Source organism: Terrapene carolina, unplaced genomic scaffold (genome assembly GCF_002925995.2).
Source record: "Terrapene carolina triunguis isolate 2854851 unplaced genomic scaffold, T_m_triunguis-2.0 Scaffold95, whole genome shotgun sequence".
In the NCBI taxonomy this organism is placed as follows: domain Eukaryota; kingdom Metazoa; phylum Chordata; order Testudines; family Emydidae; genus Terrapene; species Terrapene triunguis.
The window spans coordinates 31463095-31490005 of NW_020664446.1; the positions used below are offsets into that span (position 1 = coordinate 31463095).

Genomic DNA, 26911 nt, shown 5'->3' on the forward strand with positions numbered 1-26911 from the left:
GCATCATGCTGCAGGTGTGGGACGATTCCCAGTGGCTGCGAAACTTTCGCATGCGTAAGGGCACTTTCATAGAACTTTGTGACTTGCTTTCCCCTGCCCTGAAGCGCCAGAATACCAGGATGAGAGCAGCCCTCACAGTTGAGAAGCGAGTGGCGATAGCCCTGTGGAAGCTTGCAACACCAGACAGCTACCGGTCAGTCGGGAATCAATTTGGAGTGGGGAAATCTACTGTGGGGGCTGCTGTGATCCAAGTTGCCAGGGCAATGAGAGACCTGGTGATATCAAGGGTAGTGACTCTGGGAAACGTGCAGACCATAGTGGATGGCTTTGCTGCAATGGGACTCCCAAACTGTGGTGGGGCGATAGACGGAACCCATATCCCTATCTTGGCTAATCCCCTCGTCGGAGGTGGTGTTAAGAAACCGGTTTAAAGGGCCCTTTAAGTCGAAAGAAAGGGCTTCGTCATGTGAAAGTGTCCAGGCTTAATTCGATTTAACGCGGCTAAAGTCGACCTAAACTCGTAGTGTAGACCAGGTCTGAGTTAAATGCCAGTCACCTGCATCAATGGATGGGGGAACTTGATGGGGCCAGCAGTGAAAGGGGGACAGCCAATCGCCCGTTTAGAGGGCCAGGAACAAATTTTTTTCTTCCATGAGCAGAGGACCAGGGTGTTTTTTGCCTTCCTTGCAGCACCTTCAAGCTACTGTAAGTTGAGCAGGAACACACTTAGTGCCTAACTGAGGTACTGGGGTGGAGTTGTTTGTTTGTCACAACTTGCGGCCTGTTTCCAGGGCAGTTAAGAGAATAAAATGAATGTTCCCAGAGGTAACAGACCTGGGATTTTGGTGCTGGGCCTTCAGCTCATGTGATAGGGTGAAACCTTGTGGCCTTTGCGGACCGAGGTCCCCTCCCAGCTGCACCCTCTGTCCCCTTCATGCAGGAGAGGGTGTGCTAGGACTCAGACAGAGCTGACTCTTGTGTGGGGTAGGCTGAGGAAAGCCTGCCCAGCATTATAGGTTATATGGTAAGGACTGAAGCCCTGTAACCCTGGCACCAGTTACGGGTTATACAGGGCCAGTGCAAGGATATTTTGCACCCTAGGCGCAACTTCTACCTTGCGTCCCCCTCTTCCCTCCCCTCTCCCCGGAGTATCGCTTATTATAAACTTTCAAAAATGAATACTGCATGATGTGGCATTGTTCATTAGAATTAATACACATTGAAAATTTATTAATTTCATTATTTAGTCTACATATTTAATGAAAATAAATGGCCTTGGGTCTCCTGCACGTGGCTAGAGTCCCTCCTGCCCTCCCCCCCCATGGATCTGGAAAGGGCTGTTTTGGGGATCAGAGCACAGATCTCAGGGGCTCGGGGAGGAGGCAGCTCCGGACTGGCAGGGGGGGCACGGGCTCCTACCAGCTGCAGCCCAGGAAACAACAGAAAGCAGGTAACGGCTGGGAGCTCCCAGATTCACCCCCTGGTTCCTCCCGCGCCCCTGGCCACCCCGCTGGAGCCGCGAGCAGAACCCACTCCCTGCACAGCGTGTTCCAAGCCCCTCAAGGCAAACCCTGCCCTGGCCCGGCCGTGGACCGCCCCTGTGCAGGGAGTGTGAAAAAAAATGTTTGGGCACCATATTCTGGCGCCCCCAAATCTTGGCGCCCTAGGCGGCCGCCTAGTTTGCCTAGTGGTTGCACCAGCCCTGCCTGGGCTTATATAGTAAGGATCCGTGTAATACAAGAACTAGAGGTCACCAAATGAAATTAATAGGCAGCAGGTTTAAAATAAACAAAAGGAAGTATTTCTTCACACAATGCACAGTCAGTCTTTGCCAGAGGATGTTGTGAAGACCAAGACTATAACAGGGTTCAAAAAAGAACTAGATAATTTCATGGAGGATAGGTCCATCAATGGCTATTAGCGAGGATGGGCAGGGATGGTGTCTCTAGCCTCTGTTTGCCAGAAGCTGGGAATGGGCGGCAGGGGATGGATCACTTGATGATTACCTGTTCTGTTCATTTCTTCTGAAGCACCTGGCATTGGCCACTATTGAAAGACAGGATACTGGGCTAGATGCAGTGATCAGCTGCCAAAATCTTAACAACTGGTTCCCTATAAAAAGTTCTGATTTAAGGGATGTGCCACAGTATGTATTTTTTTGTACCAATAGGGTTACCATACGTCTGTATTTTCCTGGGAGGAATCCCGGGAGGCGATTTAAGAACCAAAAAGCCTGACATGTCTGGGAAAATACAGATGTATGTTAACCCTACCTAAAGTTCTTTTTAAACAAGATGGGCCTGAACTAGAAATGAGCTCCATTTCACATGTGTGGGTCCCCGCCACTCCCTGGGGGTGTGCTAGGGTGACCAGATGTCCCAATTTTATAGGGACAGTCCTGATTTTTGGGTCTTTTTCTTATATAGGCTCCTATTACCCCCCACCCCCTGTCCTAATTTTTCACACTTGCTGTCTGGTCACCCTAGGGTGTGCACATGTGGGTCCCAGCTGCTCCCTGCCCCCCCCATTGAAGCAGGTGTGCAGGGTTACTGCCCTGGGAACTGCAGGGCACCAGTGGACGTGGGGCCGGCTGCAGACAGGGGCGTGGAGCAGGGCTAGCTGGAGGCAGGGGGTGCGGGGCTGGCTGCGGGCAGGGCAGGGGGTGCGGAGCTGGCTGGAGACAGGAGGGTGTGGGGTTGGCTGGAGACGGGGGGTGTGGGGCTGGCTGGAGGCAGGGCAGGGGCTGACTGGAGGTAGGGGCTGGCTGCAGGCAGGGCAGAAGGGTGCGGGGCTGGCTGGAGACAGAGGGGTGTGGGCCTGGCTGGCTTCGGGCAGGGCCGCAGCGGGGTGTGGCAGGGGTTGGCTGGAGACAGAGGAGTGCGGGGCTTGCTGGCTTCGGGCAGGGGTGTGTGGCAGGGATTGGCTGGAGACAGGGCAGGGGGTGCGGCAGGGGCTGGCTGCGGGCAGGGGGTGCGGGGCTGGCTGCAGGCAGGGCAGGGGGTGTGGGACTGGTGCGGGCAGGGCAGGGGGTGCGTCAGGGGCTGGCTGCGGGCAGGGGGTGTGGGTACTCACTCACGGGGAGAGTGTCTTGGAGCAGCCTGAGCAGCAGGACGCAGCCCAGGCCCAGCAGAGCAGCCGGGGACCCACCAGGCAGCAGTGGGAGCCTCAGGGCCAGAGGTCGGGGGGAGCAGCAGCAGTAACAGGGCCAGGTGGCGGCCCACATGGCTCCCGCAGCGCAGCACCGCTGGCGGCCGGAGGAGGAATTGCACACGTCCCGGCTGGAGTCCATCAAAGTCGCAGTGCCCCCTCCTTGCAGGGAAGCGGGTTAACAAGCGGTTCTAAAACCGCTTCAAAATTTAACAACCGGTTTGCGCGAACCGGCTCCAGCTCACCACTGACTAGATGCACCTTTGGTCTGACCCAGTAGGGTTGTTCTTATGTTCTTAACTCTGGCTTTGGAACCAATTAAATGTCTGGTCTAGGAGAATATGAATGATGGGTGGGTAGTGCCCCTCCTCTGTGTTAAAGTTTAATAAAAGTTGCATTCTGCCACTTAATTTCATGCATGTGTCTATCCTCATTTTGTCACTGTGTCCACATTAACATGATGCATACTGTAAAACCATAGCATACTCATATACTTATTTATCTACTTTCTTCTTACATCTTGCCAGATATTTATTTTCCCCAGTGATTCTGCCTTTGTCTTAGTTTACTTAGACTGTGAGTGCTTTGGGGCAAGAAACATACCTTTACTTCTTATACAAAGCACTATGCACACTAATGGTGCAATATGCAAGTATAAAATAATAATGTGGTCTCCCATCCCTACATTGGACCAGAATTCTTGAATGTATGTCAAATTGTTCTTACTTTGAAGATTCTCTTTGAAGTCACTTAGAGAGAGAGAGAGTTTCTGATAAAACGAAACTAAATATAAACTAAAGAGAAAGCTCTACAAAATGACTTTCTTCAGTGGAAAATATTTCAACACTTCCATTCTCCCCCCTGCTATCCTCCCCCCCACCCCAAAAAGCCAAGCTTGGTTTTAATTACATAAAATAACATTTGTAGATTAGTCTTGAAGGCTCAAATTTGCTATTCACAGCTGGTCATCCACTTTTGCACTGTTAACAAATGTAAATGACTCTCCTTTCACACATTCTTAATTGATACTGTTTATAATTTACACGTACTAATGAGTGCCTGTTGACCCCCATATCTAAACAGTGACTCATTAAACACACAAATTACTCTTTCCTAACTGCTATGTTAACAAACCTCCAAGAGCTAAAAATAACAGATTTTTGCATCAGTGCTGAAATTCAGTTAGTGGTACTGGGTAATTGGGTGGTGAATGGGGTGTTTTGTGAGACAGATCATGGAACACTCATTTTTTTTGTAAATTCAAATCAGAAATGTTTTCTTGTCATGCCAATCTTTATAAGCATTACCAAATTGTAAACAGATACACAGCCTGGATATCTGTCGGATAGATACTGTTTGCAATATTGTAGCCCTGTTGGTCCCAGATATGAAAGAGACAACGTGGGTGAGGTAATGTCTTTCAAAAGTTTGTCTCTTCCACCAACAGAAGTTGGTCCAATAAAAGATATTACCTCTCCCACCTTGTGTCTCTCAAAGGTGTTTTCTCTCTTTCTGTTCCACAAGTTTTGGGTGTGTGTATATATCTGTATGTACAGATGTGTGTATATATTTATATTTATACTATAAGTACTGTGTATGCTTTTTGTGAAATATAAGGATTTTATCTTTTCCCAGGTTGATCTCTGAATCCATTGTATTGTTGCAGCATGTTTGTAGTAAATGTGAATTCTTTTGGGAACTGTCCTGAATGGGTATAAGCTGGCATTTTATCTGTGTCTCATTTATTTGGAGCACTGGGTTTGGGGACTTTGTTCCACTACTGTTGCTAACTCATTGGTGAGTATGTTAAAAAAGTTAGGGCTCAGGTTAAGTGACATGTCTCTATGAGTGGAACTGGGACTCTTGAGTCTTGAATTACCATTCCTCAAGTCTGGTTGTTAGCCTTCCAAGACTAAGGAAAAATTGGCTTAATTTCACGGTATAATTATAGGTATAATGTCTCATCGAATCTCTGTTGTTATATCAACACCTCTTTATACCATATAAAAATGTGGATTTCAAGGATTTTGTTATGTGAGATGAGTGTGTTCAGATGGTGATTCATTTATTAAAGATACAGTTTTGCTTTTAAGTGTTTTGCCTGGTGTATTTCTTAAGAGTAGTGTTGGTGTATTGTACAAATTTAATCAGAAAATAGCAACTGCAGTTTTCTGGATATGTAAAATTTGCAGTAGCTCAGCGATTTAACACTACTATTAATTTTGTTCCCATTCACATTTGATATGTTGAAAAATAAGTATTTAAAGATGCCTTGAAAGCCAGCCACAGGTTATTGCCAATTGGGAGAATTTGCTTGAAATCAAAGATGCAAAGTCTACGTGACTGATTAGAGATGAAATACTCAGATTTGGGGAGAGGAAGCTGTCTAACATTCGTTTGTAGTTTTTGAACTTGAATTCTAGAAACTCTTCATACTTAATTTTACTGACTTTAGTGTAATAAAGAGGTATTGAAATTCTATTTGTATCTTTCAGACAAATGTAAAGTTTTGCAATTGTTTGTTTTTATGCTCTTTTATGATAACTCTTACAGTGTATGGCTATAAAAGGATGAAATGGATCACCTTCAAATTATTATTTGCATTTTGAAATTATATATTCTATTAAGAATTCCTAGATCTAATATATGAGACTTACATATTTCTAAAAAATTCATGGGGGAAGAGAGAATATTTAATCTTCAGTGCAATCTTGAGCAACATGAGTTAGTTAATAGAAAATGGAAAAAATCTATAATTTGGAAAAATCCATTAGATCTGTGAGAGGTTAAAAAAAATTAAGGAAAGTGATTAACATTTAAAACGTGCATGGACTGGCCTGTAAATCAGGGATGTCCAAAATATGGCAGTGGCTTGAATCCAGACCTTGATGTTTTTAAATCCAGTTTGTTGTCTGCTGAATACGTCAGTTTGTAGCATAAATTACAAATAATAATTTCTAGTTCTTATATAGCACTTTTAATTTCTTAGCTCTCAAAGCATGTAAAAAAGAGGGTCAGAATCATTCTTTTACATGCCGTTTAATTTTTTGGTCTCCTTTATCTTCCTCTGCAGCAGTGGATTATCACCACTATCACTACCACCATTAGAAAAAGCATTTCTTCTGATTGAATATGAGAGCTGTTTCCAGGACAGTCATCACCAGGGTGCAGCAGTAGTATTGCCAAATATATTCTGGAAACTTGGGCAGTGATTTTCAAAGGAGCAGAGGGAATTAAGTGCCCATCTCCAATTGACTTTCATTGGGAATTGGGTGTCTGTGTTAGGCTTCCTTGAGAATCCCAGCCTTGACTATTAATTTTAAAAGTGAAAAGAAGCTGAGAGTGAGCTCCTGAAAGGATTCGGGGTGTGTAGATTGGAAAGTGACTTACTCTGAGCAACCAATCATTTTTAGTTCATTACTTAAATGTGTTTTGCACCCATGTTATTTCTTCTGCTCTGTCAAACAACATTGGGTTCTATTAGCAGTTTGACACAGTATAGATCAAGTAAATCAATCCAAATTAGTTTCCAGCAGACTCTAACTCATATTAAAAACCCATCAGAGTAGCACTGTATCTAAAATATTCCATAGAATCTGTCAGTGTAAAAATGTTGAATGATAAGACCACACAGTTGAATCTTGGGGTAAAAAACCTAAGTGGTAAGAATGTAAATGTGTTAGTAAGGCATCCCGAATAAGAAAAAGATATTGAGTGCACAGTATTGAGAGAGATTGAAGAGGCTGCAAAATTTTACAAAATGACCCATATATAAACCAGGCAAGTTACATAATATGACAAAATTTAGAGAAGCAATTTCTCAAGATTTTAATGGTTGCTCTTGGAACAGCTTGTTCTTAGAGGACACAAAAGGGCGTGGCTGTTTTCTTGACTTAGCATTTTGTAGCCAGGTTGATCCCAGGATATGAGAGAGAAGGTAGGTGAGGTAATATCTTTCACTGGATCAACTTCTGGCATGATCTCCATGTAGGTTTCCTGATTTTTTTCTTCTAGGGTGTATGAGCAATTAAGGAAGACAGGACATTGCTAAGAAGCTAAATGGTTTATTTGCATCAGTCTTCACCATAGAGAATGTTAGAGGGATACATACTCCAGGCCTGATTGTTTTTGATAATAAAAACATGGTTCTATCAGAAATTGAGTTACCAGAAGAAGTGGTGGAACAAATTGATTATTTAAAAAGCAACAAGTCACTAGGCCCAGATGGTGTAAATCTAGGAGTGCTGAGGAGTGTGTATGAAGTGGCTGAAGTATGAAGTGGCTGAACTGCTGGCAAAAATATGCAATCCCTCATTAAAAACAGCTACCATGGTACCCTCCAATACTCTAATGTTCTACTTATTTTAAAATGGCTTTGGGGTGATCCTTGAAATAGAATAATTAATATATGATGGAGGCTATCCAACATGATTTCTGCAAATAAAAATTGTATCTCACTAATCTATTAGAATTCTTTGAATGTGTCAATAATATTTGATACAGATAACCAGATTGACATAGTTTTAGATTTTCAAAAAGCTTTTGACAAGGTCCCTCACAAGAGGCAACTAAAGAAACTAAATAGTCATGTGGTCAGAGGCAAAGTATTGTCACAGATCAGAAACTGGCTAAGAGACAGAAAACAATAGGAAAAAATGCCAATTCATCATGCCAAAAGGTTAACACCAGGATGCCACAAGATTCTGTATTGCGTCTAGAGTTTAATATATTTATTAATGATTGGAAAGAGGGACAAGCAGTGAGGTGGAACAATTGACAGATTACACTGATATTTAGATTAGTCAAGACTAGAGAAGACTGAGGGACTTCAGAGAGAGTTAGGCAAGCTAGGTGAATGGGCAAAATAATGTCAGATGAAGTCCAGTGTTGATAAATACAAAGTAATGCTCATTGAAGGGGGAAATGTGTGTTGATTGTGCACCTATTAGGGTTCTAAATTGACTATATCAACTCAAAAAAGGGACAACTCCATAAAGACCTCTGCTCAATGTGCAGTATGGTCAAAAAAGCAAACATTCCATGAAATTTAAAGGTGGCAAGTTCAAAACTGATCAAAGGAAATATATTACACAATGTATAATCAGACAGTGGCACTCATTGTCATCAGACATGGAAGCCAAGAATTTAGGAAAATTCAAAGAGATAATGGATGTTTATATGGATAAGAAATAATAATAGTTAATAATAACAAAAAAGGTATGTCAGGGTTTACGGTAATCTCTTACTATTCTGGATTAGGATGAGGCCTTTGTAAGGGAGCAGATTACCCCATATCTGCCCACTGCAGGGTTTTTTACACCTTCCTTTGAAGCATCCAGTGTTGGCCTCTACCAGAGACAGGGGACTGGATATGGACCCTTGGTCTGATCCATTATAAAAGTTCCTATGTTTCTGATTTTTAAACTGCTTAGCTGCTGGTGACACAGTGCTAGTAGTGTGTGTTTCTGTTCACCTGACACAATTTTCCTGGCCAGTGATTAGTTCCCACTATGGAGTTCCATGACCTACCAGTACATGTAGTGGCTTTGATTATCTTTCTTTCTTTCTTTATTTATTTATTTGGTGGTGTTAAATGTTGGAATTAGAGGGAATGTTTTATTCATTGCAGCAATGATACTGGGGAGGAGGCACCCCTCTGAAGCCAAAAAAAGAAAGAAAGAGGTCTTCCTTGTGATTGGCTGGTTACAGAACTCCCAACCAGTCACTTCAGATTGGAAGCAGGTTAATGTTCTGATACCTGATTCTGTTGAAAAGGATGTGAAAGGCATACTTTTGTCCTTGCTGTGTATCAGAAGAGGACAGATTAGTCACTTTAATTATACTGAAGCTGATTAAATTTCTTTAACTACTTAACCAAGTCAGTAGACAGATATTATTTCTGCAACATGTATAGAAGTTTCCTGACTCCCACTTGCCTTCTGATCACCACACATTACCTTTATGTGACAATGAGGAGCCACTAGACTTCATCACTTCCACCAATGGGATTTTTATGGGGAGACTGACAGGTTACTAGTTAATGTGATTATATGGCCTGAACATCTGATACCACAAAATACTCGGATAACCCAGTCAATGCCTTTCCTAAGTGGTTGTGAAGCACTGTTGGTGCACGCTCAGAAATTCATATAGCATAAGTGCAGTGAGTGTTTGAGTAATTTTGATCCTGGATTTTGGTGTTGGGATTTTAAATCCATCTAATTAAAAGGATATAATTCTGAGATATGTTGAATATTAAACTGTGGCACAGCCATGAGTTGGTAAAGGAGAAAATAACTAGGGCAGGAGGAAAACAACGGAGAACGGAGGAAAGGCCTGAAACAATGGAAGGACAGTAGATGTTGGTGTCATTTAAATAGACTCAGTATCCAAACATGTAAAAGAAGGTGACCAAGGCAGAGATGAGGAAGAGTCATAGACAACCTTGGAGCCACCATAGCAGAGAGGGTTTGTTAATGTTTGTAAGCCATGTTGAAGATGCTAAGCATGTGAAGATGTAAAGGTGCTAAATATTTCAATTAAAGTATTGTAACTTTAGTATCGGTTTAACGGTATCCAAAACTTTGTTTTTCAGTTCGACAGAAATAGATGATATGCTTAGAAAATCTACAAATTTGCTGCTAACAAGAACTTTAAGTAGTTGTTTACAAAACCTCATCAAAAAGCCACACATAGGTTTAACAGAGGTAAGTTATGAAATACATAGCCCAAAGATTTTTTTTTTATAAAGGACAGTTACTGCTAAACATGTTTTCATAAATCCAGCTATATTGTAGTACTAAGCTTTATATCAGGTTAACAAATGTAATAGTTTGTTTGGTTTTAAATCACAAGAAACACTTTTATGTATAAATTCAAGAAATAGAAAAAGAGGAAGATGTATAGATGTATATTTCCATATGAAAATGACAACGCTGTAGAGTGTTGGGTCTAATGAAATATATATTTATATGTGGATGCATATTGAAGGAAGGGTTGCATTGAAGGAGTCCTGTTCAATAAGACATAGGTGTGCAAGGAATAAGTTAAGGGCTCCTGCCTCATTGATTGCACATTATTCAGTGCAGAGCATTCTTCTGCTATGTACAAATAGAAGAACATGGTGGAATTTCTTTCTTAATATTTTTAAAAATAGAAAATTTCTCTCACACACACACTCTCTCTCTCTCTCTCTCTCTCTCTCACACACACACACACACACACACACACACACACACACACAATTACAGCTGCAAAGTGAAGCAATCAGTTCAAGAAACAACAAAGTTAAGGTTCCCTACACCACCTGTCCTCCTTTTGTGTGTGCATTGCAATAAAATATTTTATTACATGATCACATACTGTTTTTTCCACAGGACCCCAGCTTCATTCAGGGTGTGTATTGGACTGAAAACGAGACAGGATTGAAAAGTGAATTAATGGTTGTGTACGTGGCAAGTTAGTGTGCAGCAAGCCAGGGGGTGAATATACAGTTCTTTGGCTAGCTATGCGCTAATATCCCATGTGGGGTGTACGCTAGGATTTTCATTCTGCTGTGGCTGTGATCACATGGGATGTTAGTGCACAGAAAGCTGGTGTGCTGTAGATCAGTTCCTGACTTGCAGAGCACTGACTCACTGTGTAGATGAGCTCTTAGCCTGGTGTCTCATTCCCTGCAGTTATATGCTGTGCTATGGTGGCAGCACGGGTCTACTGAAAGCTGATGAATGATATTGCAGTTAAAGGAACTGGGCTGAGGCTATGAAATCTGGGTTCTATGGGTGCTATAGTATCTTGGGAAGGCACATGATCTCTCTGTGCCTTAGTTGTACATCTGTAAAATAGGGTACTTCCTGAACTCTCAGGGATGATGTGAAGATAAAATCTTTATTATATTTGAGGTGCTTAGTTACTAAAATGAATAAGGGCCATAGAAAAGACTATAAAGAGAGAGAAGAATCTTTTATATTGGGCAGGGTTTGGTTGCCATCCAGTAAATGAGGCATGGGGCCACACACTGTACAATGATGGTTTAAGAAATGTTGAAATGCTGTTTCATCCACTAAGCCCTGTCTGTTTTGTGTACTGAACAAGGACATGGGTCCAGCAGAAAAAGAGAATATCATATAATACTGGGTCATAGTTTATGCACAAGGGTGCAATCTTAACTTTGAAATTTCCTAACTTCTGACTTTCACTTTGTGACCGTAACATTTAATGACAGGTTTCAGAGTAGCAGCTGTGTTAGTCTGTATCTGCAAAAAGAACAGGAGTACTTGTGGCACCTTAGAAACTAACAAATTTATTAGAGCATAAGCTTTCGTGGGCTACAGCCCACTTCTTCGGATGCATATAGAGTGAAACATATATTGAGGAGATATATATACACACATACAGAGAGCATGAACAGGTGGGAGTTGTCTTACCAACTCTGAGAGGCCAATTAAGTAAGAGAAAAAAACTTCTGAAGTGATAATCAAGATAGCTCAGTACAGACAGTTTGATAAGAAGTGTGAGAATACTTACATTGAATCTATCTTGATTATCACTTCAAAAGTTTTTTTCTCTTACTTAATTGGCCTCTCAGAGTTGGTAAGACAACTCCCACCTGTTCATGCTCTCTGTATGTGTGTATTTATATCTCCTCAGTATATGTTTCACTCTATATGCATCCGAAGAAGTGGGCTGTAGCCCATGAAAGCTTATGCTCTAATAAATTTGTTAGTCTCTAAGGTGCCACAAGTACTCTTGTAACATTTAATGTAATGCAGAGATTTTTCTGGTATGGAATTATTAATTTGACTATGGTGATCTTTTTTTAATTGTAACAGTCTTACAATATAAAATGGAATTTCTTTTTAATGAATTGATGGTTATAATTTTTGTTTTTAAATTGTAGTATGACTTGTGAGCAGTATTTGCATTCTGACTTTAAAATTGGCAGTTATTCAGTTGTATCCTGTAATACTATAATTATCTACTAGCAATGCAGTGGCTGAAAGCAATAACTCTTAAAAAAATCAGATGATATTTGTTGATGCAAGGGCATTTTACCAGAATTTTGGTCTTTTGTAGCTGGTGCAAATCATCATAAATACAACACACCTGGAACAAGCTTGTAAATACCTTGAGGACTTCATAACTAACATTACAAATATTTCCCAAGAGACTGTTCACACTGCAAGACTGTATGGTCTTTCCACTTTTAAGGTATGTAATATGTCCACCATTTAAATTATGAAGTCTAAAAATCTTTGCATTAAAATCACCATACATTAAGTGTAAAAACGAAAAATAAATGAGAGCCCAGGAGGTTCTTACATGTTTTTACATTAACAGTTTCCTAAATGTTGAGAATTAAAGATAAATTATCAGTATTAACAATGAACAGGTAAATGTAGTTTTTCTTTTATGGCATTTTAAACATTAATAGGACATGAAAATGTGTTTGTATGTACATCGAAACAGCAAACTCTTGCAGATAGTTCATGCCTTAGTCTTGAGGTAACTTGCGATTTTATTATTTACTGTATCATAAACTTTAATAGATTGTACTTCATATACTGCAAAATGTTTAGTTTCAGAACAATATCAAACAAACAACAGGTTTTCTCAAAAGGTATATGTGTATATATATAAATGTTTGCCTTTTTCTGCTGTAATAGCGGTACTTCATGATATATTTTCAAGCGTTCTTACTTAGTAATGTCAAAGAAACAGAATTTAAAAAGTGAAACTGTTGTTGTATAATTACATTTCAACTTGAGAATGAAAACATGATTCTGATATTGCAATGCTAGAAAACACATTGTTTTGAAGGCTCTTAGGTAACAGCAAGACAGAATTCAGAACTTCACTTATGAAGTTTAGAAATGGTTTGTAAAGCAATAATAGTTATATATTTGTCTTTTGAGAATCAGGTTTTACTGAATTTTCATTTAAAATAAGAAATAGTATTCATTCACAATAATATATGCAAAAAATGTAATTTTATCTGGCTCTATACCACCCTATTTTATTTATTTAACACCGATGTCTGTTGTCTAGTGTTAAAAGGTTTGAGTCAATATAATTCAATGATTAATACTATTCTAAGTGGGGGGCGGAAGGCGGAAAAACTGTGTTGGTGGGAGCTATGGGCGGGAAAGATTTGTTGATTCCTAAATTCTAATATTAGCTGATCATAAGCATCTATCTGGCCTAATGGTTAATAAGATTATAATCCTAGAAATTGTTTATTCATAGTGTAAATTGAGGAATGGCTTCCATATAGATGTCAATCTTGTAGCACACAAAAAGAGCTACATATAGAAGGTTGATGAACCACAAATCTAGGCACAGCACAGATTTTCATTGCAGTTCATCAAGCTAAGGGTTTGTCTACACAGCAGCTGTGAGGGTGCTTCCCAGAATGGGTAGGCCAACATGCTAGCGTTAGTTGAGCTAGCACACTAAAAATAGCAATGTGGCTGCGGAGGGACGGGCGGTGGCAGAAGCTAGCCACCTAGAGGATTGGGCAGGATTGTACTTGAGCGGCTAGCCTGAGCTGCTGCCCATGCTGCCATAGTCACACTGCTATTTTTAGCATGCTACCTGGAGCAGAGCTAGTGTGTGTCTGTCTAACCACACTGGGAAGCACACTCCCAGCTGCTGTGTAGTTCTACTCGTAGCCTGTTGTGTGGCATCATGGTTCTGAGCTGTTGCTTCTTCCATTGATTTTTGGCAAGGTAATTGTTCAGGAAGGGTTTAATGTAAGGGAATATAATGTTCTTCTGAGTGCTGGTTTCTAGTATGAGGTAAGTACAGTATTCTAATCTAGACTATAGTTGTTATGGAGCAATCCTGAATCATATGTAAAATTGTTGTTTTGTTGTTATTTGTATTATGTTAGTGCCTAGAGGCCACCAGTCAAGGATCATGGGCCCATTATCTGAGGCTCTGTACAGTCAAAAAAATAGTCCCCGTCCAAAAGCATCTAGCCATATCCAAGCGACTCTGACAACTTTTATTCTCTATTAGAATACTCATTTTATATGTGGGAGCCCAGTAAATTCTGTAAATCTATCCATTATAGCTTCATGTGTCCATATCTCTTTATTTTTTGTACTTTTACACTCATAAATATGTTTTTGCCACAGTTTGATCTCTAAAATGTTCAACTAGACAAGAATTGCCAAGCCAGATTAGAGCAGAGTTCTGTCTAGTCAGATATCTTGCCTCTGGCTGTGGCTACTACCTGACAAATACTTTCTGGAATGTAGGCGGTGGTCAGTTTATTGCACGTTACTACAAAGTACATATATCAGCACATGAAAAACACCTTTCCACCTGCTTTAAAATACTACTTCACTTCCACTTGCATAACCTTAATTTAAAATTGCTACCTTTACAAGGGATGCAATGGGTAAACCAAAATTTCAGGAATGTGGAAAGAGAACAGTCAGATCAGAATCTACAGAATGTCACCGTTATTATCTTATCATCTGCTAATGAAATATGCTGTGATTTTGACATCACAACTGTTGTGTACCGCATTACAATTTTGTATGTTCCAAGATAGACATCTGTGACTCCAAATGGAAACCATTCCTAAATTTACACCGAATATGTGATTTCTGGGATCTATTTATTTATCTATTGCATACAAAAAAACTATGTTAAATTATTCAGAAAAAATATGCATGTGATCATGTAATTAAATCATGTATCATAATGCATGCACACAAGGGACTTGAATTAAGGTTGCATTATGGCATTTCTTAACTTTTGACTGCTTGACCTTGCAACCTTAATAATGTTCTTTTAATGTAATCTTGTGTGTGTAATTTCCTAGATTTCTCAAAAAGCAAACTGAGAAAATAGAAATTCCATCATGTGAAACATATTGACACCCATGTTTCATTTTAGAACCTTTAGATCCTCTGCACAGATCACTGCTACCTGAGTTTATGGAGCAACTGGTGGAAGTGGACTGTTATTCGCAGCCCCTAGGGGGTTTCACAGCTATTTGTAGATGGTCAAGAAATAATGTTGAGACTCAGAAATCTTGGGTTCAATTCCAGGTTGTTAAGAGGAATGTTCCCTAGTGGTTATAAGTCCTTCTGCCTCGGTCTATCCCCATCCTGTCTCTGTTCCCCTCTGCTTCTATCAATTCCACACACCAACTCCTATGTCTGTCTCCCTCTGCTCCTGTCCTCTTCTGACTCTCTGCTTCTATCCCCACCTTGTCTTTGCTCCTCACTACTCTGCATTCAAGTCAGGCTGCTTCCTCCTCCTCTTCACTGCCTCTGTGCAAGCAACTATTTCTGCTCTCATTTCTGGTGCTCTGCGCCACAGTAGCTCTCAGCTGCCAGGAGGAACAATTGCAGGGAAAGTCCTGCTCAGCCCCTATAGCCTTGGGATGGAGCATACATGTGCAGTCTGTTTGGCACATAGCAGCTGTGCAGGGATAGAGCATGCTCAGTGCAGATGGACTCTTCAGAGAATTTAGCTGCCAAACTCTCAACAAGCCTCTATTGATCATGTGTAACCTGAAACATTTTCAGATGTTATAACTTGACCACAGGGCTGGCCTTACCATGAGGCGAACTGAGGTGGCTGCCTCAGGTGCCAGACAGTGGGGGGGCGCCACTAGGACCCAGAGTGTAGAAAATTGTCTGCTGCTGGTGCATATGTATTCTCTCTGCTCTAGGTGCACAGAGATGGTGGAGGAAGGAGGGCACAAGAGACATAACAGGCACAAGAGACAATGCAGGAGAAAAGGTGAGAGGGAATAACAGAAAGCAGCAGGAGCTGCAGGGAGAGAGAGGAGGAGGAGCCTCTTATGTACCTCTCTAGCACCCCCAGGAGCCTGAACTGATTAACACCAGCTTCTCAGGGAGCTTCCTGTTTCCTGCTGCTTCCCTGAACCCACTTGAGGAGAACAGGCAGTCAACTGAAGTAGTAGGAGCCAGTTAGGCCCTTAAGACACTGATATCTTCCCTCACTCAGGCCCTGCTACCAGCCTGTTTATTTGTCCCCTTCAATTGAGTGTTGAGAGCCACTATAGCTGGCACAGAACAGCAGTCATGATGGGCAGCATTCAGAAAAAGAAAGAAAGCAAAGGAAGCTTTTCTATCTAAGCAGGAAGGAGCTCTCCTGAGATACATAGACACGAATGTTCACGGTGAGCCTTCCGGCCCCAGTGAGGATGTGAGTGGTGAGGAGATGTCTGATCTTCCAGTTAGTCCGAGTGCAGGTGACCTGGCAGCTACTGCAGCATCTATATCTCCATCTCAAATGGATGTAACCATGCACATTCCTGAAGAAAAGTGTAGATCAGAGAAGAGTGTGGTGGAGGCGCAAGAAACAGCTGCTGCTGAGTTTAGTTCCTTAAGTCTAGATGATCCGGGACTGTGGACCCACTTGAGCAGTAGCCTGAGGGACTTCCTTGTACTGCATGGGCCACAGCAAGTGAAAAACTTCATGTTGCCCAAAGACAATGAAAATAGAAGTTTCCATCCAACACATTACTGGCATGAAATCCCCAGTGGTGACAAAGTGGAGAGGCCATGGTTTATGTACTCAAAAACCCAGAATGCTGCATAGTGTATTTGTTGCAAACTCTTCCAGTCTAATAATGTTCCAGCCACACTGGGTTCTACAGGAACAAAGGACTGGAAAAGTCTGGCATGCCATGAGAAGGCAGCAAATCACCAGAGAGCATTCCATAGGTGGAAAGAGCTTGAGATGAGACTAAGGTTAAAGGCCACCATAGATGATCAGCATCAAGAGAAGATTGCATCAGAGTCTCTTTACTGGCAAAATGTTCTGAAAAGACTCATTGCCATTGTGAGAATGCTTGCTACCCAAAACCTAGCACTGCGTGGCACTTCAGATCAGCTGTATGTGCCAAACGATGGAAACGTCCTTAAAATTGTGGAGCTGATGGCTGAGTTTGATGCTGTACTCCAGGAGCATCTATGAAGAGTCACCACCCAAGAAATGTATACACACCACTACCTTGGAAAAACAATTCAAAATGAGATCATACAGTTACTGGCAACGAAAGTCAAACAGAAGATTGTGGCAGATCTGAAGTCAGCAAGATATTACTCTGTTATTCTGGACTGCACACCTGACATCAGCCATATGGAACAAATGACTTTAATGGTGCGTTTTGTAACAGCAACAGAACCTAGTGAAAATGTCCCTGCAATGGTGACGGTCAGAGAGTATTTTCTATAATTTATTGACATTGATGATACTACAGGAGCTGGTATGACAAATGTGCTTCTTAAAAAGCTGGAAGATACGGGAATTGCGATAGCTGACATGAGAGGTCAGGGCTATGATAATGGTACCAACATGGGAGGAAAGAACTGAGGAGTGCAGACATGGATCCAAGAGTTAAACCCCCAAGCTTTTTTTGTCCCATGCAGTTCTCATTCATTGAACTTGGTGGTCAGTGATGCAGCATCAGCTTCTAGTGAGGCTGCTGAATTTTTTAATGTAATTCAAAGCATCTATGTATTTTTCTCTGCATCAACTCATCGATGGCAAATTTTGAAGCAACATCTGGGAACATCCTCTCTCACAGTGAAACTACTGAGTGCCACACGATGGGAAAGTCGAGTGGAGGCGATAAAGCCTATCAAACACCAAATTGGGAAGATAGATGATGCCATAGTTGCCATTATGGAGGATAATGCTATGACAAGAACTGTTCGTGAGAGAACAGTGGCAGAGACAAATGGAATCACCAGAAAGATACATAACTTCAAATGTCTGTGTGTCTTGGTATTGGGGCATGACATGAAATAAATGTTGTAAGCAACAGACTCCAAGGTGTTGACCTTGATATATCTGGAGCAATGGAACAACTGGACAAAGCGAAGTCAGACCTACAGTCTTACCGGTCAGATGAGGGATTTCAAAACGTTCTGAAGAGTGCACAGAAGTTGGCAGAGGAACTTCACACTGAAGCTATTTTCCCACCCATTCAAGAATACAAGAGTCACTGAAGAAGAAGACATTTTGATTACGAGGCACGGGATAATCCCATAAGAGACCCCAAACAACAATTCAAAGTTGAATTCTTTAACCAGGTGCTAGATTGTGCAATACAGTCAGTTGAAGAACGTTTCATGCAGCTCAAGGAACACAGCAGTATATTTGGCATGTTGTATGATATTCCAAAACTCCTCACTATACCTGAAGAAGACCTACACCAGCAATGCAGGGCACTAGAGACAGTGTTGACACATGATGACATGCATGATATTGATGCGAGTGATTTAGGTGATGAACTGAAAGCCCTTTCAAGATACATTTCAGCAGGATCAACTCCAAAGGCTATTCTGGAATTTATGTGCACAAATAAGTTGACCATCCTCTTTGCAAATGCTTTTGTTGCTCTGCGCATACTTCTAACACTTCCTATAACAGTTGCCAGTGGAGAATGCAGCTTCTCCAAGCTGAAGTTAATAAAAACACATCTACTCTCCACAATGACACAGGAGAGGCTGGTCGGCCTTGCAACCATCTCAATAGAGCATGAGCTGGCCCAGACTGTGGACCTTCAGGAACCAGTTCAAATCTTTGCAACCAAGAAGACACAGAAAGCACCACTTTGATTATTCAAACAGATAAAAATGTCAGTGTTTACTATGCAGACAAGAAAAGTTACATTTGCTGTTCAGGTGTTTGAATGTTGAGTGTTACTTAAAATTTTTGAACAAGACATTTTAAGTTGTTAGTTCTCCTTTATTGGGGTAGGTAGCAGAGCAGTACCATGACACAAGTAGAACAGGAAGAAGGCAGAATTGAGACCTTTCAAAGTTTTGGCCCAAGTGAGGGGGCATGGGAGCGTCATTTGAGCTCCCCTCCTCAGGTGCCAAAATGTTGTGGGCCAGCCTTGCTTGACCAGATTTGAGCTGATTTTCATCAGCACTGCAGAAGACAGATCCCTGACACTAGAATAATTCCCCTCCTTGCCATCCTGGCAGTTGTCAAGTCCCTGCTTCTCAATGAAGCAGTTGTAAAAATGTGTAAGATGGGCAAAACAGCCTATTTGCTCCTTATCTGTTTCTCAGAAATAGCTGGATCATTTTAGCTGAAATGCTCTGATAAAGTTCTACCTGAGGCATACACTCAGCATGGAAAATTTCATCTTCAACTGTTACTTTGACAAAGTTATAAATAACTAGAAAAAAGATCATGTAATGGAAACATGTTACATTCTCTGCCTCTCTTTAGGTACTTAAATAGCCTTCATCAGCCTAGTAGCAGACCACCTCACAGTTAATGAATTTATCTTCACCCCAGAGAGGTAGGAAAGTACTATTATGTCCATTTTCCAGGTGGGGGACTGAGGCACAGACACTAAGTGACCTGCCCATTGTCACACAGAATGTCTATGGTAGAGTGGAAATTAAACCCAGGTCTCTGGATTCCAAGTCCACAACCTTAATCACAAAGCCATCCGTCCTCCTCAGTCGTAAGTCAGATAGGTGCATGTGGTTAACTCCAAACCTAGCCACAGCAATTAAATCTTTAAAGACAACTTATGTGAGGAAGCTCCATTCTAGCCAAGTAATTCAAAATGTCCATGACTAAGAAAAATTACACCAGATTCTGGTCCCTGCTTGGTCTGTATTACACCATAGTGACACAAATAAGCCAGAAAGATAGCTCAACTGGCCACCTGGAGATTCCTCCTGAGTAAGAGGAATTTCCATGTGACATAGAGCCAGTGTAGTGGCACTATGCTGTAAACTTTTCTGGCCCTGACACGGGGCATTTTCAGAGGAAAGGGGACTTTGTGCTCCAATGGTCTCTGGCTGCCAGAAGAGTCCCTTGGAATGTGGGCAGCTGTACATAAAATAGAGCAGATTTTGGACTGAAAATCAGCTGAAATTACTTGATTTACCTACAGTGGTCAGGATCCTTACAAGGTCCAGGGGAAAGTTGACCCATAGGAATACAGCTGTTGGTTCTTCTCATAACAGTACAGAAAAACAAAAATATATGCATGCATTACTCACATAATATATGGGGTCCTTGGAAACAGCTTAAAGGTGTCAAATATATAGGAGACATGTTTATTGGTATTGGGGAGACAAATCAGGTTGTCACAATAATTTGAATAAGAAGTTGAATGAACACAACATAGGCTTAGAGATGCTATTTCAATATGATCAGTTGCCTTGTGATTTACACTTTTAATATACAGGTAAAATAACATGCTGTACTGGATTTTAAAATGAAACAGTTTAGACTATGTAGAAGTTATTAAGTGGACTTATGTTAATAATGAGCTTAGCCTTACAATGGTAAACATGTCAGGATATGAAAGTCATGTCTTTCTTGAGAATTACAGGATGCTATAAATTAAAATGTCATGCTTTGGGTGTATGAGTAATAATCCCATTATAGATCACCCCCAACAAACTGTATCTTTGTAGGTATTGATGGGTTCATATTTGAAGAGAGACAAACTGGAAGATTGTTTATGCCAAATATTTTTGAGGTTACACCTACCCATTTCTCTGACTTGATCACGCATGTTGGCTGTTATTTTATATTTGTTTTCAATTTTATTTATAGTTTGCTCATGACAAAAGAGGAGATAAAGTACAGTAATCACATTTAATGTATTTGAATATATATTAAAATTTACAAATGTCTGTCTGTTGACCAATCTTCCAAATTATAAAGGTCTTTTCTCTCTAGAACTTTAAAAAACCGAATAATATAAATCCATCGTAACACTGTGGAAGAAGCAGACATCTCACCTACAGTCAGAGTTACAATTCAGAATAATGGAATGGAAAATCTTCATAGCTACTAATAGCCATCTAGTTAACTAGTTGTCAATTAAAGTTAAAATTACAATTATCCATGCTTTAAACATGGGATCATTTATCTTCTAATATCTTGATACACTTGTATGGAAACTGTGATCTAATAGTTCAGAAGAAGTGCATCTAAAACTGCCCACGGGAAATCATTGAAGAATCCCCAAAACACTTTGAGAAATGCCTATATGGATTCCCACTCTTGAGGATAAGTGCACCTTTTTTGGATTAGCTCCTGGAGAAACTGAAAAAGGAAGCAAAGTCTATAGTAGCTGAGGTTCAGATGGAGTCCATACATTTTCTGCAAGCACCATATAGTTCCTGCTGTATTGTTGCCAGCTTAATGACGATGGCAGTTATGTACTGATCCTTTTGGATTTTTATGGCAGTTTTCTATATCTATGAAGAGGAATGGAAAAGGTGGAGAGAGGTCCACAAGAGACATTTCTTTTCTCTGATTCTCTTTTGACAGCTTGTGTGATGGTAGAAAGAGCTGTGAAGTGAGAACTGTATCTGCACTATTCCTATCATGTTGTGATTCTTTGGCAACAAGTATAGTTCTGAAATCCAATGCTTAATAATACTTGCCTAATAAATTGTTGACTATTGAAGTAAAAGAGACTTCATTGGGTATAATTTTGAAAGTCATAAAGACTTCAGATGTTTCTCACATTTAGCCAGACCATAATTTGTAGAGTTTTATTCTGGAAAGTCATAGTGTGGTGATTCAATTTCCTTGTTATGATATATATTTTGAATAAATATCTCCTTATTGTTTTGTACATCTGAGGGACTGTCTCCCAAAGCATAGTAGGTTAACTTTATCAAAGCAGAACTCAAGGATGTTTTAAATTTTATGTATGAACAAATGTACTTCCAAACACATTCTAGCCTAGAAAGTGTGTATGGTGAGTTCACATTCTCTCCAGCAAAGGCTGGGTTTGGTAATTACTGGTAATTATTAAGTAACTCTTAAGAAGTTGCAACTTGAATATTAGGCATTTAACTATTTATTTATATATATTTTGGTACACCCAAACAAAGGAACAGAATTTCTTAAATTAATCGACTATAAAGGATTAATCCTGTTGAGTAGTTCTGTTTTGTACCTAGATGCAAGACTAAACCTATCCGATTCTAATATCACCTCTGGCACAGATGTTAAAGTATGGGTGAGGTACAATGAGATATCATCATTGTAGAGCAGTGCATTTATGTTCTATATTTTCCACCTGGAGGCCTGCAATTTTCCCATTAGCTCACATTTGTTCTGCTTGGGCTTTTGAAAGTAGAGTAAAGAGCAAAGGTGAAGAGGGCTCCCATTCAGTGTGGCCTTGCCAATTTTGTCTCCCATGTGAGTGCGCACACATATGTGTCTATAGATATATATTATATTGGATATGGATATAGATTCCTCCTTCCAAGTATTTAAATTACCCACTCAATCCAACCAAGAGCTTTCCATAAATCAAGAGATAAAAAAATTATCCAGGTGCTTTAATCTGGCCAGGTGAATACAGTTTAATGTTCACCTCAAATTGTCTGCTGATTTCATTCTTGCAATAAACCCTGTTTAACTTTTCTATGAATCTCTCAAGCTTTATTAGAACCCATCACAGAATTTTTGTGTCTGTATTTAGTGAGGATATTGGATAAGCATGCTAATCCATTACATTTTGTCCTTCAGTTTTGTTAGTTTATTCCACACTGTGTGTTAATTCCTCTATTTTTCTTATTTCTTTGTAGCTTCTTCCTATATTTCAAGAATTCTTCTCCGTGAATGCCTTATAAAAAGAGATGCCTCTTGGCCATGGGCATATTCTAGTTTGTATGGATATATTCGTTCATCAAATTTGTATTTGTTTTTGCTGCAGTTAATTTGGGCACAAAACGTTTATCCAAATAATTCTGTATCAGAGCAGTTCATTTTGTATATTGTGGGTTTCCTCCCATACATTAACAAGGTGCAAGTCAACTAAGCTTTTAAGAACTCTTATTTTGTTACACATCTCCCTCTCCCTCATCCTATACAGGAGTGTCCTTACTTTAAGAATTGTGGATGCATGTTTTAGAAAGAATGGAGGTAAAACACTGTTATTCAAAATCAGTGTAAAGGCAACATGCCACCTATTTCTATCTCAGTTTTCTCTGCCTCCTTTGTCCTGGAATAATTGAGTGCAACCTCAGACCACAGTACTTTGATCTAATTCTTTTTCTAAACTTTTCTTACAACTTTTGTATAGAAGAGAGACACGAAGACAAGAAAGAAGAAAATAGGAAATATGGATACTGGTAAAAGGAGGGAGTGGACTCTTTTGCTTCAGAGATGCTCACAGATAAGGGTCTCCAGTCATTCAAGAAAATATTCTTCAAGGAACTAGCTGAAAAATTCACCATCTTCATAAGTTCCCTTGGAGTTCTCTGACCTGGGATGTGCCCAGAGTAAAGCAGTCTCCTTGAAGTAATAAGTGTTGTTCTTAAGGCTCAGTTTAGTCTCCCTGAAACACTGCCTAGCTTTTCTGCCTGCTCATCCAGCTTGCCATACAACTTAAGAGCTGTTCATCCATTTGTGTCCCTCTTGAGTCCTGGCTGCCATCACAGCCGCCATGGTCCCATTTTTGTTTTCTAGACTCTCTGGGCCTCTGCACTTACAGTGTGATCTTTCCCTCACTTCTGCTGTTACAGGCTGGTTTCCTCCTAACATGAACACTTGTTGCGTTGTGTCTTGTGCTGTACTGCCAAAGAAAAGAACTTCATGCTGGTTAGTTCCACCTGTGAATCACACTCAGACAGAGTCCTTTCCTCTTCTTCCAGATTCATTTCGCGGTCCTTTCCTCCTTACCTCACATATCCCAGCTGAGAGACCATCTGGCTTCTCTTCTGACTTGATGTTGCAACTAACACTTCCTGTATGACTGTCTTCATGACTAATTTTGCCTACAAGGACTCTCACTGGCTGGTGACTGCTCTCGTAACCAAATTGTCCAGTGGTTCATTCTCTCTCTCTGTCTCCAGAGTCCATGACCAGGTTGTTTGCAGACTGGGAACTTCCACTCCTCCCCAAACCCAAAGCAGTTTGGATGCTGTTTCCTGCCTAAAGGAACCTTCTCTTCTTCCTTTTGTTGGTTGTAAATAAGATCTTCTATCACTAAAGAAAATTCTGTCCCACTGCTGCTGCTAAGAAAGCAGTCTGCCTTAGCAGCTCCAATATGCCCTAGTAGCCTACAGCTTTCTCTTTTCACTGGAAATGCTATGCCTGTAGAGACAGAGTATTTTAGGAGCTCTTCTTCCCTAGGAGATTGAAGGTTGGCACACAGCTGCCCTATTCTTGCCCCTTCTCAGCACCCTGTCTCCTATTTGGTGAGGTGCTAGGCAGGCATCTCTTCCCCTATTCAATGATAAGAGACTACTTTAAACTAACTCTTAATCTCAGATAATTTATAACCACCTACTTAGGGCTCCCAAGTATGTTAGGAATGACTGGATTTAAATTATCAAGGAATTATTTTGTGGCAAAAATTGGGGTTTTCTGTCCACAGTCTCTGGTAAGAGATGACCATGGACAGCTTCTAAGGTGGTTCCTCTTCCATGGCATAGATTCTCTTCTTTCATTTGTTTGGTCCATTTCTCACAGTGGTGTTAGCTTTCTGGGAAAGTCAGTCTTTTCTTTAGCCACAGTAGTTAACTACAATGCCTTGTTTAGTCTTGCTTTAGTAAGGAATTCTATAGAAATGTCACTTAACTTAAATATGTATGTGTTAGGTTCCTTCAGTTCTGCACTTTGGAATTTCTTGATTCTTGAGGTCTATGTGATTTCCCTCACTGTTCTATTTTTGGGCTCACAGTCTTGAGAACTTGAACATATAAACTCTTCCTCGCTCAGTTCAGAATTATCAGCTGTTAAAGTGCTCTCCTTGGGATGGTTCCCCTTCCAGAATTTCTTAGGCTGAACTGATCATGTTAAACTACATCACACCAGCCATTTTTTCTATTCTGCTTTCTCCTGACCATGTTTCTCATTCAAAATTAATTAGCTTAGCCAAACCCTCTTTACAGTGTCAAGTAGGCAAGAGAAGGCTTTTAACCTTCAGGAACATATTCACCTAGTGCATATGGGATGATGCCTCTTTTCTCTGTATCTGAGGTCTGGCTAGCTCTTTGACAGAGAAGGCTGATTACAGTGCCCTGTTATTATTTTTTAAATTTGGTCTCTCTAATTAACTAGTTCACTAAGTCACGTTGGAACAAAACAGGGATGGAATATATGCTTTTGGCAGCTCCACAAGAGAATCCTTCCTAAGTCTTAATGTTTGCTGAATTTGCATAACATAAATATGTCATCTTAATGTTTGTTGTATGATGGGGAAGAGAAAACCTAAAACAAGGGGAAATTGTTTATGGAAAATTCTGTTAGTCTTAGCCTTCCTCTGCCTATCCTAGATCTCTCTCACCTCTAGTCAGGGATTGCTTCTCAAGTTGTGGTATCTCTTTCAATATTATATTTCTCCATTTTCCTGCTCTGAAAGTCTTTTGGCTGAACTTAGAATTAGGATGGTTATGTTAGTAACACTTGTGATTGACAGTTTTTTACTGTTTTCTGGTGGGCAGAGCCTTTGCATTTAATGTAAGGACTTTGTCATGGTCTCTCACTTTCCCTATCCTTCAGTAATGCAGTGTTGTAGCCATGTTGGTCCCAGGATATTAAAGAGTCAAGGTGGGTGAAGTAATATCTTTTATTGGACCAGCTTCTGTTAGTGAGAGAGACAAGCTTTCAAGCTGTAGGGCTATGTGTAAGCTCGGAAGATTGTCTCTCTCACCCACAAAAGTTGATCCAATAAAAGATATTATCTCATCTATCTTGTCTCTAGAACTTAAGTCATTAATTTTCCTTATTTTTCTTCACTTTAGTCTTTATCAATTATCTTTTTTCTTGTCCATATTATGGTCAGGTACCAGTTTATTAAGTACTCTCACTTATACTGTTTCCGGTAACTTCAAGGAACGCTTATTTATGTGTGCCATCAGAACTTTTTCATTTGGGATTTAGACAACAACAATATGACTTCTTGTGTATGGAGCTAGATGTACTTCATTTAATTATCTAGGTGTTCATACTGTGCCTGTCACTGTGGTATCTAACCACCAGAAAAAAGATCATAGAATTAACTATACGCACAGACAACAAGGTTATAAGATACCCTGTATGTTTCTTTCCTCCTCGGCATGACATAAAAGTATTATTTTTCTCCCCAGGGAACCACACTTTAATATAACCTGCTTCATTTGTACTGGAAAATCCTTTTTTGATTAATCCCTTTTTCTTTTTATGAAAAACTGCATACACCTCACCAACTCGGCCATTCTGCAATTTGGTATGTACCATTATTATTAAGTACATCTCTTGGAGGCAAATTATATCAGATCCCATACATTTTAAGTGATGAAGAATATCTTTTTCTTATTGATCCCACTTATATTCCATAAGATCAGTTTATAAGTGTCTCTACCCTATGTGTTAAAATTTTCAAAATAGAAATCTCTTCACTGCAGAGGATGTGAGGGAGATTCCCATACCTGACTCATCCTTTTTAGGCAAAAAAATCTGAGGAACTGTCCCAGATGGAGGTGTCAGGAAGGAGTTTTGAAACAAATTGATAAATTAAACTGTAAAAAGTCACCAGGACCAAATGGTATTCATCCAAGAGTTCCGAAATTGCAGAACTACTAACTGTGGTATGTAAGCTGGTGCTTAAATCAGCCTCTGTACCAGGTGACTGACAGTTAGCTAATGTGATGCTGATTTATAAAAAAAGCTCCAGAGGCGATCGTGGGAATTACAGGCCAGTAAACCTGACTTTAGTATCAGGCAAATTGGTTTAAACTATAGTAAAGAACAGAATTCTCAGACACATAGATGAACATAATTT

General features: G+C 40.4%; 1 protein-coding gene across 2 annotated transcripts in view; it reads left to right on the forward strand.

Moving 5' to 3' along the window:
• The window catches only part of EXOC6 (exocyst complex component 6), a 185393-nt gene that overhangs the window by 89708 nt on the left and 68774 nt on the right, over positions 1-26911 (forward strand). For both annotated transcript variants that reach the window (XM_024192625.3, XM_026650928.2), the window contains exons 16-17: positions 9743-9854; positions 12223-12357. In XM_024192625.3, the coding sequence (XP_024048393.1) occupies positions 9743-9854; positions 12223-12357 (247 nt within the window). The remainder of the gene's footprint in view (positions 1-9742; positions 9855-12222; positions 12358-26911) is intronic.